We start from the raw sequence: 15,695 nt of genomic DNA, 5'->3' as shown, positions 1-15,695 counted from the left end.
ATGCATCCAGTGAGCAGTGATTCTGGATCTTAATGGCTGGGAAAATTCAGGAGACTAGGTTTCCTTCAGCTTGGTTGCAAGTTTTTATTTAGAGCTTGAAAAGGAAGGTTAGGGTCTTAAAAGATTATTTTGCTGTAATAGATCAGTGATGGCGAACCTATGGCACACGTGCCACAGCTGTCATGCGGAGCCCTCCCTGTGGGCACGCGAGCCATAAGTCACTGGATTGCGTGAGGAGGCAGCTGCAGCCGCAATGCTAACGCCCCGACAGGCGGTGAGCCAGGATCCGGATCAGCTGGTGCTCGTGGTGGTGGGCTGGCCAAGCTATAGGTAGTGGCGGGGTTGGGCATGACTGGAGGTGGATCTGGAGTGGAGTCTGGAGGCACCTCCGTGCCCGGGATTCCCACTTCTGTCACCACCCGCTGGGTTGATTTTATTTTTGTTTTTTGTTTGTTTTTTGCAATTTGGGCATTCGGGCTCAAAAAGGTTCACCATCACTGTCCTAGATGGTACTTTTAATATGTGGCACTGATAAAGGAGAAGCTTCACCCATGGATTTTTTTTTCTTAGATTATTCTCTTACAGATATACAGTAGTTACTGTTGTTGGTTTACCTCTCTGGAGAGCATAGCACCACTTCTTGTGAAGAAAAAAAACATGACAGACATCTTCCTATCTTGAACAGATTTCTCACTAGGAACAACTGACGTCATAACAGAGATACTAACATAGGAACAAGGTCCCATGGCATGCCAAGATATCTCTCCCTTTCTATAATAAAACATCATTACAGGACTTAATAATGTAACCCACAACTTTAGGGGATTATATACTTGCTTGTTTGATATATGCTATCTTTTGCCAGCAGTGCTCCAGAATATTTTACATAGGACAGTTTAGAGAAAAATGAATGGATGCAACTCTGACATCAGAAACTGTAAAATGATGGTGATTAAGATGATGAGAGAAAAAACGCTTCAGTCTAGTAATCTGTCTGTGACCTCACAACCCCATCCTTAAACAAAAGAACATCAAAGACAAATTCTTAAGGGTAATAGCTGAAAAAAGAATACATAAAGATGTTTTAACAGTACTGTTCATCACTTGGCTTGAATAAAGACACTTATTCTCTCACTTTGCATGCTAATTGGATCATCTGTGCAGGTTTATCTGTACTGCCGACCAACAGTTATTTGTTTTCTGAAAATAGTTTCAAGAACTTTCTCTGTTCGTAATTTTGTATTCCTGTTCCTTCTAGTTCTGCCAGTCCGGTCTCCTATCAATTGTACGTATGTGTAGATTAAATTCTTCTCATATACTTGGTTTAGCTTTTCTCCACCGTACATGTTTTAGTCTGCTTGATTAAGCTTGGATGTGCTTATTACCCACTGTCAGCAGCCCCACATATCCCTCCATGAAGATACAGAGGGGAAGACGCAGAGGGTGTTTATAGGAACAGGTTCTTTTATTAGAGCAACACAAGTGCAACGGAGCCAACGTGGCTCAACAAAACTTAAACATTTCTATGGGCACTAGGGAGTTAACTGCACTCCCAAACAGGTTAGGTCAACAAGACCAATTCATAACAGTTTTTTACTGGGAGGAGTGGAGCCCCACCTCCTCTTCAAGTTTGAGGAGACAGAGTGCCACAACAAGGATGTCAGATGCAAACACTCAACTGTTCCTGGAATAGAGTAGCCTGGACACCTTCTCTGGCTACTCTCCTGCAATCACCGCTAGTGGCAGCTCCACCACACATGCAATACTCTTCCTTGGAGACACCACCAAAGTCTATACGGACACAGCTAGGCTCACCTGTTTAATGAGGTGTAGGAGAAGGCTGGATAGGAGAAGGAAGACTGGTTGTCAAGTGTTGGGAATACTGCCTAGGAGAACCTGGTGGCAGAGCTGCTGCTTGCCCCTGCTGCCTCCTCTGCCAACATCGTGCTCTATGCTGATTCTACAGCCCTTTCACCTCTTGCCACACCCCAATGCACTTGGGTTGCTTCCTCCAGCACCACAAAGAAGTCCTCCCAATGCCCAGTGTCAGGGTCACCGTGATGGATTGCCTCCCAGTCGATGGTGTCTGCCCAGCAGTCCTCCTCTTCCTCCTCACTCTCCTCCTTAAATCTCCAGACTTCCGTGTCCACACATGTAGCCTCTAAGATGTTCACTTCATCGTCCCAGTCCACAGGTGAACTGTGCGTCAGGAATCTTGCCCTTACTCTTGGGGAGGGGAAAAGCCCACTCTCACTGGGAACAGAGCCGGTCCCACACCAACCAATAATCTTTGCATGACTTTTAATGTCCATCACTTTAATTTTGTATTTATTGCCTCTCAATAATTAGTAAATGATCCTTACCAGTCACTGTTAAGACCATCACCATAATGGTAGTTTTTGCATTGCACACACATATGTGTATGTGTGCATTACACACATCTACCTGCATATTAAGATATGTGGCATCTTCAGTTCATAACTAAGCTCTTAATTTTGCACAGTGCATGAGCTCTTGTTTGTTAATGATCACACTCTAAATGCAACCAGATTTCAGGATCTGCAAAGAAGTCTCAATCTATTTTTTTTTCCACCTGTAACAACTTTGGCTTGAAGATAGTGATAAGATGGCGGTGACATACTGTACAAACCTGCTTCAGGTGTAGTTTATGAGAAACCAATCCCGAAGATTTCTGAATAATCCCTTTCTTCATGAGATATAACGTATCTTGAAAGCACTGCCTCCTGCTGCATTTCCACTGAAGGTGAAGTGACCTTATGAATCTCTAAAGGCAGCATTGCCTTCAGAAGACTTCATTCCCATGTGTGGAGTATACAGTGGACCCTCAACTTACAGACGGCTCGACTTACAGACTTTTCGAGTTACAGACTTCTCTGGCTGCAAAATTTAGATTCGACTTGCAGCCAGAGAATCGACTTACAGACCAGAAAAAAACCAAAATGGAAAAAAAATAGAATAAAAACCACTGGTTATGGGATTAATCGGTTTTCAGTGCATTGTAGGTCAATGGAGATTCGACTTACAGACTTTTCAACTTGCAGCCACCATTCCAATATGGATTAATTCCTTAAGTAGAGGGTCCACTGTATGTGGAAGCAATCTTCCCGTTAAGCTAAAGGTATAGAAAGTGATTGTTCTATCCTCTCTGCTTTATCAATGCTGTGCAAGAAAACTCAGTCGCTTTCATATTCCCTGTCTTTGGACAATGCGGAGCATCAAATGTCAGGATAAAGTTTCTGATGCTGAAGTCTTGGAGCAAGCACAAATGACAAGATTTTTTTCTAATTTTTAAACAACTTCAGTTGCTTAGCCATGCTATCAGGATGTTAGATAAATGTCTCCCAAAAGTATCTTCTTTGAACAGCTTCCTGAAAATGGTCTGGTGGACTAAAAAAGGGAGGTGGGTGGAGTTGAAGGACACAATGAAGACAACTTTGAAGGAATTTAATATTAACCATGTCAATTTGGAAGCTCTCATTCAAGATCAAAATGCCTGGCAAAACGCCATCAAAGGGCTGAAAAGTTATAAGTAAAAAAAGAATCAAAGATGCACAAAAAGACAAGAGAAATGAGAAAGCAAGGATGTAACATCTCAGTGGCCCGATGAATACAAGCCAAGCTAATCCATCCTCATTGCTTATTTGAATTACTTATTTTTTCCACATTTTTAATTAATTAATAACACAAACAAACATATAAAACAAACACAGAACACATAATCGGGGAGAATATTTTCCATATATCCATCTAACATATAATACTGAGTGCATAAACCATATTGCCCTGCTTAACATCTTTAGGCCATATCCATTTGATATATAATTCTGACTACATAAACCCCAAGGATTAACATACATAAATTGTCAATATATAAACTTAAACCTGTATTGATCTTATATTCAAGCCACTCTTAATTGCATAGACCAACTATAGTTCATGAGTTACTTAATATCTTCATGTTTCTAGCTTGTCATCAATACCTTCTAAACAATTGTGATCAGAGTATGTAATCTAATTTAAGCATTGCCTGTACTTATCAACCATTTAAGACGTTCTGCAAGTAACTTTCCCATTTTTGTTATATTTCTTTGCTCCATGTATGAACCAGGGATATAAAGTCTCTATAGATTCTTTCACCTGCATACCCCTCTATCCAATACTTATCATCAACAATTCTAATTTCATCATAAAGGTAGCTTAATCACACACACCTCCCCACACAAAAGTTCTAGGCCCGCTTAATACATTTCTGAAGGATCCCCACTTTTACAGGTAAGAAGAACATTGTACATCTAATCTTGCCTATATAATCAATATAGTAATTCACTCATATTTAAGCTCTATAGATATACCATAAGAACCAAAGCATCTATTATTATTATTATTATTATTATTATTATTATTATTATTATTATTATTATTATTATTATTATTATTATTATTATTATTATTATTATTATTATTATTATTATTATTATTATTATTCCCTAACCGTTGTAAAATTCATAGCTACATATGTTTATCTACCCTTTAGCTTTCCATCTAGCCAAAATTGCTCATAGTGTAATTACTCATATTGCTTTCTGTGTGATTATATATATCTCAAAAACCAAGAAATTTTATCATTTAATCCACAGGTTACTTCCCCCCTTTCATTTTTGCTTCTTGACTCCAGTATCGTACTTCCAAAATTGATTTCTTGCTCCTCTTTTGCCAGTTTTAAAATGCCATCTATGAAATTTCTTTAAGGCATTTTCTATGCAATTTATTAATTTCCTCTCAGTATAATCCATATCTTGATTTCTGAGCAAAACAGATCTCTTCGACCTCTGATCATAAATTTCTGCCTCTAAATTCACCCATGTCTTCCCTTTAACATCATTTTCCATCAGGATAAATTCCATGTGCTTTCCCACCTTGTCCCCACCCCTCCTTTCCTCATTTTTAAGTATTTCATTCTGCTTTTTTTTTTTTTGAAAAAGTCTCCTCCTGGCTCTCCGGCGGTCGTTGTTCGATTAGTTCAAAGTACTCAATCATTTCATCTCCCATCTTCTCCTCAGGAACGGTGGTCTCTCCCTCTGTCTCTGACGATGGTAGTTCAGGTGGTTCAGTGAATACTGTCTGTTTCCTTTCTCTATCTTAGTGTCTAAACCAAGAAATATTGCTTTGATATCTGTCTCCAGTTCTAAAACTTGAGCCTTGAGATGGTTGATGAGATTAGATTGAAATTCCTGAAGACAATTTATCATAAAGGCCTCCATTTCAAAATCCCAGTGATGAGTTGCCCTTAAATTTTCATCCAAAAACCGTAAGAGTCAGACAGACGACATTGTTCAGCTTTCCCCCCTCCCTCCTTGGCCAGAACTGATTCAGAGTCTTACGGAGAACACTCTGGTCATAAAAGTAACTATTTAATTTATAATCCTCCTTTATGGCTCAGAATAGGGTTCCATAGATTTAAGCTGTTCATAGTCATTCAAGATTCTCAAACTTCTAATTTATAAAAAGCCAGACCTTAGGAGGGAGGGTTAGGGTGGAAGAGACAAGTTTCACTTTCTCAGTTCTCAATTCTAACCAGTTATGGGGTAGTAAGAAAACCCTCCAAAGTTTGCCAAGATTTCCTGCCGCTTAAGAGGTCGTCCCCACAGTCAAACTTTCCAAAGAGAAACAAAACATCTGCTCTGTTACTTGCCATAAAAATAGCCGTTTGACTTCTGTTCATGCAGTCAAATCACAAATCTTCCTTTCTCCCCTCTCCGGACAGCTACACACCAATGGTAGGGACCTTACAGAAGCAGAAAATATCAAAAAGAGGTCATAAGAATACACAGAGGAATTATACCAGAAAGATCTGGATGTCCCGGACAACCCAGATAGTGTGGTTGCTGACCTTGAGCTAGACATCCTGGAGAGTGAAGTGCTGCTTATATATATCACCCCACAGTGCTTCAAACACTCTCTCTGGGCGGTTTATAAATTAATTATGCAGGCTCAAGTGGGCCTTAAAAAGCATGGCTAACAACAAAGTCATTGGAGGTGATGGCATTCCAGTTCAACTATTTAAAATCTTAAAAGATGACACTGTTAAGGTGCTACACTCAATATGCCAGCAAATTTTGAAAACTCAGCAGTGAAAGAATCAGGCTACATCCCAATCCCAAAGAAGGGCAGTGCCAAAGAATGCTCCAACTACTGTACAATTGCACTTATTTCACACGTTAGCAAGGTAGGCTTCAGCAGTATGTGGACCGAGAACTCCCAGAAGTACAAGCTGGATTTTGAAGGGGCAGAGGAAGTAGAGACCAAATTGCTAACATGCGCTGGATCATGGAGATAGCCAGAGATTTTCAGAAAAACATCTACTTCTGCTTCATTGACTATGCAAAAGCCTTTGATTATGTGGATCACAGCAAACTATGGCAAGTTCTTAAAGAAATGGGAGTGCCTGACCACCTTATCTATCTCCTGAGAAATCTATGACAGGAAGCAGCAGTTAGAGCTGGATATGGAACCACTGATTGGTTCAAAATTGGGAAAGGAGTACGACAAGGCTGTATATTTAACTTATATGCAGAATACACCATAAAAAAGGCTGGAATGGATTGAATCCCAAATCGGGATTAAGATTGCCGGAAGAAATATTAATAACCTCATATATGCAGATGATACCACTCTGATGGCAGAAAGTGAGGAGGAATTAAAGAACCTCTTAATGAGAGTGAAAGAGGAGAGCGCCAAAAATGGTCTGAAGCTCAACATAAAAAAAAACTAAGATAATCGCCACTGGTCCCATCACCTCCTAGCAAATAGAAGGGGAAGATATGGAGGCAGTGACAGATTTTACTTTCTTGGGCTCCATGATCAATGCATAGTCAAAGCTATGGTTTTTTCCAGTAGCAATGTATGGAAGCAAGAGCTGGACCATAAAGAAGGCTCACCACTGAGGAATTGATGCTTTTGAATTGTGGTGCTGGAGGAAACTCTTGAGAGTCCCCTGGACTGCAAGGAGAACAAACCTATCCATTTTGAAGGAAATCAACCCTGAGTGCTCACTGAAAGGACAGATCCTGAAGCTGAGGCTCCAATACTTCAGCCATCTCATGAGAAGAGAAGACTCCCTGGAAAAGACCCTGATGTTGGGAAAGTGTGAAGTCAAGAGGAGAAGAGGATGACAGAGGATGAGATGGTTATACAGTGTCATCGAAGCTACCAAAATGAATTTGACCCACCTCCGGGAGGCCGTGGGAGGGCCTAGGATGCTCTCGTCTATGGGGTCATGAAGAGTCAGACACGACTTAACGACTAAACAGCAACAAGAGAGAGATGCAGAAAGACAAGAAAGCACCAAATCTGTATGTGAAAAGGAGATTCTAGGTGGATAAAAAAAATATTTGGAGATATTGCATAATAGTCCAGACGTTGTTTGTATAAAATAGAGTGAAAGCAATACACAAAAAATTGCCTTTACAAAAGGCAGGGAAAACAGAAATAAAAAGGGACAATTCTTCTGGGTTGTCATTAAGATTACTGAGGTAATGTGTACAGTATGTGAAATAAAAACTTTCCTATAGGATGTAATTTTTAAGGAGTAGTTATTATTATTATTATTATTATTATTATTATTATTATTATTATTATTATTATTATTATTATTATTATTATTATTATTATTATTATTAAACTGTTGTGTTTATTTCTGGCTGGTTTATAGCTTTATCAAACCTCTTGATTTAATTTACTTTCCCAGAGCAAACAGCTGCATTTTACAATGCCTCATCCATGTACTCGTAGAGGAAGGTTTACCATCAGGAAAGTGATTCCCTCTTCGTGGAGACTGTTGGACATTGTTAAGAATCAGAGAGTGATACTCAGATCTAGTTTTTGAAGTTCTGCTGTAGAAGATGTTTATTGGCCCAGTTCAGGCACAATTCCCTTCATTTCAATATGGCTGTCACAAGGAAGCTGCCCTTGTAGAATGGGTGCAGCTTGACTAGTGAGGGGAGAAGCTGCATTCTATCACAAGTTGAGTTTGTATTCACATTTGAAAAATTTAAGTTATTCACAAAAGCATTTTATTCTAGAATATTTTGTTATGTCATTCAAATGTTGCACTTTTGCCACACCCTAACAAGTTGCATCCAATTTATACCACTTCTGTGAATTAATGACTTCCAAAAGATCTCATAATTAACAGCCCTACTCTGCTCTTCTAAACAAAGGGCTGTGGCTTCCCCTGTAGAGTCAATCCAGCTCAATAGGCCTTCCTCTTTTCCTGCTGCCTTCTACTTTCCCCAGCATAATTAACTTTTCCAGCGAGTCTTCTCTTCATATGCCCAAAGCCTCAGTTTCATCATCAAGATAAGTTCAGGCTCGATTTGAGCTAGACACCACTAGCTCCTAGCTCAAATCAAGCATGTAAGCTGATGATTGAGCTAAGGTATATAAAACCTTTCAACAATTTTGTTCTCTTCCTTGTTAATAACAACGTTGTGTAATTCTTATGTAGTCATTTTTATTTACTTCATATTCAACTGTAATCTTGCTTTTCATGGCTGAAAAATCAAGTATTTTTAACCTATTTCCAAATTACAACTTCTAACATGTTTGTAAGCTACTGTGATTCTTCAGAGAAAAGCAGAGTAGAAATCTGTAACAGAAATTATTTTGCAGTGAAGATGAGAAATACGGGAGAGAGAAAGAAAAGTCAACAACAGCCCAGTTCCAGGGAGTGGGAGCAGCACTTGCGGTGCACTAGGCCAGACTGGCAACTTCACATCCACCTGGGCAAGAGATGGATGAGATGATTGGCTCTTTGATGCACATGTTTGTTTCCACACAGCACCCATGGTGGATCTCTCATCCAAAGGAGAATCACCTCAGCAGGCAGAAGACTCCACAAATGAGCCCCACATCACCACAGTGAGTGACCAAAAGGCAGAGTCCCTAGTTTTCTTCTGGGCAGGTGGCTTCCTGGGGGAGATGGTCAGAAACCTTGTCCGGATTCCAAATAGTAGCTGCCATCTACATTGGAGTGGTTCTCTCATACAGGGAGCAGTCTTTGCTGGGGCTTGGCAGAGTAAAAAATTCTGTCACTGTGTGGCATCCGGTGACAAGGAACTCTATTTGCAAGATTTTCTAGGCAGAAAGTAGGAAACATTTATATCTCCAGTCTTGCCAGCTGCTAGTTTGATGAACCTAGAAGTGGATACTTCCCCTCCAATATTGTTGCCAGAGCTATTCGGTAACTTTGGCACCCTTTTCTTAGGACTTTTGCCCCTTCCTTGGCCCACAAGGTCAGTAACTGCTACCCAACTGTACTCTCTGTTCCTTTCTTTCCTTTTCAAGGAACCCTTTGGGAGAAAGCAGTAGGACTGAGTTTGGAAAATTGACTGAGCTGGCTCAGGGATTCTGGGACAGGTTGTACAAAAAGTAACTTATAAGGGTTTATTGTTTCTTGGTCAACAAGCTTAACCTTAATCCCTAAATGGCTGCAACTCCATTATTTACCCTCAAGTATTTATTACCCACTTTATTTTTAACAGAACAGCAAAATCTATGTTAAAAAAACAGGGAAACCTCCACAGTCCTAGATAGAAGCACAGCAGAGTGTGGAATAGTTCAAGGAGGCAGTATTGGCCAAAGCAAAGTACATACAGATATAAGTCCTGACAAGGGCATTGTGAGATAGCCCTTGCATGAACTGGCATTCTGAGCCAGCTGAAATCCCTGCCTCTTTCTCTGATCTTACTGCCTCCCCCTTTAATTCTATGGTAGGCAGAGCCCAGCAGACGCGACCGCAGCCCCTCTGTTGCATCCACCACTTCCCAGTCAGGCTACCGCAGCCAGAAGGATGCCCTACGCCATCGTATACTGCACTTGTCCGAGCTGTTGAGGGTGGAAAGGACCAATCGTGATGACAACACCTCCTACTATGTGGAGCTAGTGAGCAAGGCTGACCGAGAAAAGGCTCCCTCCATCCGTCAGGCCTTTGAACGCATCAACCAGCGCTCCTCAGCTAATATTGCTCATCTGGAGCAACGCCTACTGGATAGCTGTGCCCAGCTGAAGAAGTTAGAGCAGAGGGTTTTTGCAACTCCGGACAGTAGCTCCACTTCCACCTCTACCCTACAGCAGCATTCTGCCTCCAGGAGCAGCTTTTCTCGATTGTCACCCTTTCACCTACCCAGGATCCGGACTGCAGAAACCGTAACTGCTGAGGAAGTTCATCTCCCTCCCCTCTCAGAGAGCAAAGAAAATTGTCCTGTCCCAGAGCCAGTCCCAAAACAATTCCTTGAGGATGAAAGCAAGCAGAAGCTTGAAGAGTTGAAGGCTCAGCTGGCAGATCTCAGGGAAGATCAAAAGGCACTGGAGGATGAATGGCACAAGATGGATGAGGCATGGAAAGCTGACAAGCAGAAGATGATGGAATTTCTGCAAGAGGAGAAAAGAAGGTGGGTGCTCCCCTGCTAAGTGGATTCCAGTATTCATGAGTGGCTCATCAGCTGAGGAAGTGGGTGCACCTTCAGATGAAACTCCATCCTGTTCAATCCATGAACTGCCAGGACTGGTATCCCATCTCACCTATAACTATTTTCAGATTTGGCAGTTTCTGATATCCTGTCTCCCTTTCCCCCATCCAACTTTTCCAGTTCCAAAGTCTGTGTCCCTAGCTCAGATTTTCAGTGCTCTGCCTTTGGTACTAGAACAGTTAGTGATCTACTGATAGATATGAAGACTTTCTGTTCACTAAATTTGTATCCCACTTTTCCATTGAACGGGGGATGTGGTGGCGCTGTGGGCTAAACCGCAGAAGCCTTTGTGTGCTGCAGGGTCAGAAGACCAGCAGTTGTAAGATCAAATCCACGTGACAGAGTGAGCTCCCGTCGCTTTGTCCCAGCTCCTTGCCAACCTAGCAGCTCGAAAGCATGCAAATGCGAGCAGATAAATAGGTACCATCTCAATGGGAAGGTAAACAGCGTTCTGAATCTAAGTTGCGCTGGCCACGTGACAACGGAAACTGTCTTCGGACAAACGCTGGCTCCACGGCTTGGAAACGGGGATGAGCACCGATCCCTAGAGTCAAACACGACTGACTAAAATGTCAAGGGAACCTTTACCTTTACTTTTCCATTGAAAGTGTCACATCTGCCTCATGTATAACAAAAGGATCTTCTCTTTTGTTCTGCATGTAAAACGTCAACCCAGTGTCAAAACTCAGATTGATCTATATACCCTCCACCGTGTCACTTCATTCAGAGAGGCAAATCTCTTTCACCTCTAAAGCTAATCTGATATCATTGTAGAGGCAACATACCTTGCTTCTTTTTTTATCACCTACATGCTTTTCTTGCTGCTTTTACATTATATGGGAGACCAGCTATTGCTTGTCATGTAATGGAAAACAGGAACAACCACAATGTCCTTGGCCAAGGGAGAATTTTGAAAAACTTCCGTACAGAGGACAAAGAGCCCCATTCTCTCTATACAGAGTCACACAGAAATTGAAGACAAAGGTAACATTTTTAGAGCAGAGGCCTACTGTGGTGACGAAAGGAATGAAGTACCTTAATTGTACCTCTTTCCCTCCTGGCCTGAGCCCAGGGGAGGAGGGCAGTATTTCTGTGGTTTCAAGCATGGAAGAACAGCATGGATTGGTTGTTGCCTGTCATGTCACTGGGTATTTTCTATCCATACTAATGTTCGTAGTAGATTTGTACATTTTAAAAATGTCCTTTCCAAAAATCAGCAATAATTAATATAGCAGTGAATGAGAATTAACAAGCTGGTAAATGAACAGACAACTGTTTATGCAACATCATTATTACTTTTTTTTAATGGACAGCAACTGAAAGGTGAGGGTGATGATAAATGGCTGAGCTGGTATTTGATTTCCCAGTAGATACATCTGTCATTCCAAGTATGAAACAAGAAGGAAGCCCAGTTTCAGAGTCAGCACCACATGTTTGAGGACCCTTGTGCAAGGCATCCTCACTGGTCCCACCCTCCTCATGAATTAACCTTCTCAGTGCAGTTGGGGTCAGCTGCTGGTGCTCCTCTTCCTCATTAGTCCCATTAGCTGCATGACTGCCTTGCCAAGAGATAAGGTGTAGCCAATGACATCTATTCCTTATCTCATAATCTGGGTTAGAAAGAGAGGGCCTGATCTGTTCAGCTGCAGTGGAAAAAAAGGAGGAGTCCAGGGGCTGTTGTCAATTCTTCACTTCTCCCCTCTCTTGTGCTAAAGCATAGACCCTTGGCTTTGCCAGATTTGACTTTACCAGATTTGGGGTGCTACTGAAGAATTTCCTATAAGCTCTATTTTTAATATTACATGTTTTCATCCTAAAGGAGTTACTAAAAACTAGCTAGGAACTGCCTGGGATTGTAGTTAACTATTAATTCAGCATAGCCATGGTGATATCTACCCTAGTGTCATAGCCCTGGGATCAAAGTAAAGTGGTGACATACTCTTCCAATGCCAGATCCAAAAACCTGCCACCCCACCCTGCTTGATTCCTATGTCTTGAGCGTTGACTTTCACAAAGGATTAGCACCAAGAGACTAGCCGAGGTATCCTTTCTCACTATTTTTAGGTTCAGCGCCTTAATAGTTTGCAATCTCTTTGCAGCAATGTAATCCAAAACCCATGACCCTCTCTCTATTGGGAACCCATGCTATGACCCTTTCTGTTCCCTAGGATGAGCCTACTCATCCCCTTCTAACCAATGCAAGTGTCAAATGAGGAAGCAGAGCCAGCTCAGTCATAATCCATTTATTACCGGTGTGTTAAGCTCAGACTGTAATAAGATCAACCAGTTGGCTTGAGGCCGGGGGAGTGGGGAGGTGAGAGAAGGAGGAAAGCATGGGACCAGACTGTAGAAGCTTTCTTAGCCCACCTCAATTCTGCTACACTTCTTTAGACATTATAATCTGGAAGTACAAGTGAATGACATGATTCAGATAAATCAAAACGAGATCACCAACCTCAAACAAGACCTGGCCTGCACTGAGGAGAAGATGGTCTACCAGTCTTATGAGAGGACCCGGGACATTTGGGTAAGAAGTCCCATATATAAAAGTCCAGAATGTATAGGGGGCACAATTATGAAGACCAGGGAAGAAGACAGTGGAGTGAGTTGTATGGCATTCCTTGTGACAAAGTACAGAGTTAGAGCCAAAGAGAATTATGGCATATTGTGTGATGGAATAGGCTACAACAACCAGCCTTAGATGCAGCGATATATCTCTGGGCTGATATGGTGTACATTACATTGACAGTGCCAAAGTGAGATGTCTGAAAACTCAGAGGGTGCAAATAATTAATAATAATATTCATTAGGATGGAGAAAACATCCTGCTATCACTCTCTCTCCCTGAAGGACATTCCATATTTCTGGATGGCACTGCCCGCTGAAACAGAGGCAGCACCAAACTGGCTCTGCCAAGAGGTTGTTAGGATGAACCAGAGCTGTGTTTCTAAGAACCCAGCTACAATGCTATTATTTTCAGCAACTTATATCTTTTTCACATCTTCCAATGCTCATAATAATAATGATCATGTTGCGTCAAATCAATTCTGACTTACGGTGACCCTTTTCAGGGTTTTCTAGGTAGAAAACTCTTAGAGGTGGTTTACCATTCTCCTTCTTCTGGGGGTGTCCTGGGACAGTGCATCTTGCCCAAGACTTATATAGGCTGGTAACTGAAGGCACAGAGGGGAATCAACTCTTAACCTCTGGCTCTGCGGCCAGATACCTAAACAGCCGCCCATAGCATATAATAAATGGGATTTGCAAAGAGGCTGGTGTGCTTCTGCTCAAGATTCCCCATTCCAGTCCCCTGCCACATGTTTTCCACCCTTCTTCCATCTGTCAGCCAGCATTCTGGCTCCTGAACATTTCCAGTTTTTGCTGGGTTGTTCCCTCTGCAGAATGCTTTTTTATAAAAGGTGCTTTTGGAGGGGGAGGAGTTATGCCTGAAAAACGTGCCACCCCACTCTGCTTGATTCCTACGTCTTCAGTGTTGATTTTTTGCCAAGGGCTAACACCAAGAGAACTGAGACTCCAATTTGTATATAATATGACCAAAGTGCCAAAAAAAAAAAAAAAAACAACAACCCCAAAACAAAACCCAAGGCTATGATGGCAAAACTGCCTATCCCAAGTGAAAAACAATAGAAATACATAATAGAAAATTAGCAAGGCTTAGATGTGGTAGTGGGCCTAGCCACTGAAAAGTGGCCAGGAAACTGACCTCCTGCCTTTTCCTTATCCCTTTGGCAGGAGATGCTGGAGTCCTATCAGACGCGTTTGGCTAAAATGGAAATGCAGCAGCAGGCCCAACAGCAGGAGGCAAGAGAGCTGCCCCAGGCCAATATCTACAAACTTTATGGGCAACTCATGAATCTCCTGCTGACTATTGCTGCCATTCTTCTAGTGTGCGCCTCCACTGTTTCAACCTGTGCTCTTCCTCTTCTGCGTACACGCTGGTGTGCCATGACCACTTTGCTTGTGATCATTGTTGTAATAGCTGTTTGGAACTATTTCCCTCCTACTGCCCAGCTAGAGTGGAAAACATGGCTTCCTTCTGCTTAGTAACAAAAGAACAAAACAGCATGCATATTTTTGTATGTATTCCAGTGCTTTCTGATGCTCCCTAATGCAAGCAAACTTCTTTCTTAAAAACCTGTTAAAATGCTGTACTTTATCATCTTTCTAACTTTCTAACTTGTCTATGACTGCATCAAACTATATGTGATCATTCATTCCATGTAGGGTCCAACTCTGACTTAGGTGTGAAGAGCTTAGACGTTGGTGCCCATACGTGATAAAGAGCTTCAGAACTGAAGAGAGAAACAGAGGGTCTACATACCAAAATTAATGCACCCACAATTTGAACTAGTTAGGTTGAGTATGGAGAAAAGTGAAACCAACAGGTTTACATTCTAATGTCTCAGGATACAACTAGACAAGCAAATGTCCCTGGCTGGATTGGGCTAAACAGGGTCGCTTTGAGGTGTGGTGTGCCATTTGGGGCAATCCTTGCATTTGTATGCAAAGTTTGGGTGGTTTCAGGGCAGAGTATCACTCCGTACCTTAACCCTCTGCTAAAAAAAGTTATTTGTAAGTGGCATGTCTGTGAATCGATGTGCCACTTGAGTGAAACAGTGCTGGATTTTAAATGAAGCAGAAAATTTTAAAAAGTAAATAATGAAACAAAAAAAAAACCTCTCCACACCCTCTTCTGTCTCCCCCTCTCCAAGGGAATGGGAGAAAGTTGGATTATTTTTATTATTTTGGAAATGTATTAATAGGTACCATACTGCCACTATGGCAGATCTGTTTTGATTGGATACTGTTGATCACACATGCCAAAACTGAACCAAAATGGAGCAATCCACATTAAGAACATAGTAGACCCTGCCAAGGACCCAAAGTGGTGCACATGGGCATTCAGAAAGATTGGGCTAATTCCTGAATGTCAGGTGGTTGCTGGAACATGGATTGACCCAGGAGCTGCCCAAACCATAGGATGAAACACCATAGGACTGCATCCTCAGTTTAACTGATCTGTGGTTCTGGTTGCATACTCATCGTTTAGAGGCATAATCGGAGCCCTCCCAACTCAATTCGTTACCTGAGGTAGATTATTGCACCCTAATTAAGAAGGACCAT

General features: G+C 41.7%; 1 protein-coding gene across 1 annotated transcript; it reads left to right on the top strand.

Moving 5' to 3' along the window:
* The first annotated feature begins 8,123 nt into the window (after window positions 1-8,123).
* Window positions 8,124-14,718, top strand: TEX28 (testis expressed 28). Its single transcript, XM_020793049.3, has 4 exons — window positions 8,124-8,940; window positions 9,796-10,472; window positions 12,942-13,077; window positions 14,304-14,718. Exons 1-4 carry the CDS (start codon window positions 8,866-8,868, stop codon window positions 14,613-14,615), a joined length of 1,200 nt encoding a protein of 399 aa, XP_020648708.3. The 5' UTR covers window positions 8,124-8,865; the 3' UTR covers window positions 14,616-14,718.
* Window positions 14,719-15,695: the final 977 nt, after the last annotated feature.

Source organism: Pogona vitticeps, chromosome 2, assembly GCF_051106095.1.
Source record: "Pogona vitticeps strain Pit_001003342236 chromosome 2, PviZW2.1, whole genome shotgun sequence".
NCBI lineage: Eukaryota > Metazoa > Chordata > Lepidosauria > Squamata > Agamidae > Pogona > Pogona vitticeps.
The sequence above is the reverse complement of the archived record's forward strand: the minus strand, read 5'-3'. Positions and strand labels throughout refer to the sequence as shown.

Bases quoted from the DNA above. Each gene is read 5' to 3' on its own strand.
- TEX28 (XM_020793049.3), top strand. From the start codon at position 8,866: ATGGTGGATCTCTCATCCAAAGGAGAATCACCTCAGCAGGCAGAAGAC. The intron at 10,473-12,941 runs GTGGGTGCTCCC...ACACTTCTTTAG, and splicing joins CTGCAAGAGGAGAAAAGAAG to ACATTATAATCTGGAAGTAC. The intron at 13,078-14,303 runs GTAAGAAGTCCC...TCCCTTTGGCAG, and splicing joins AGAGGACCCGGGACATTTGG to GAGATGCTGGAGTCCTATCA.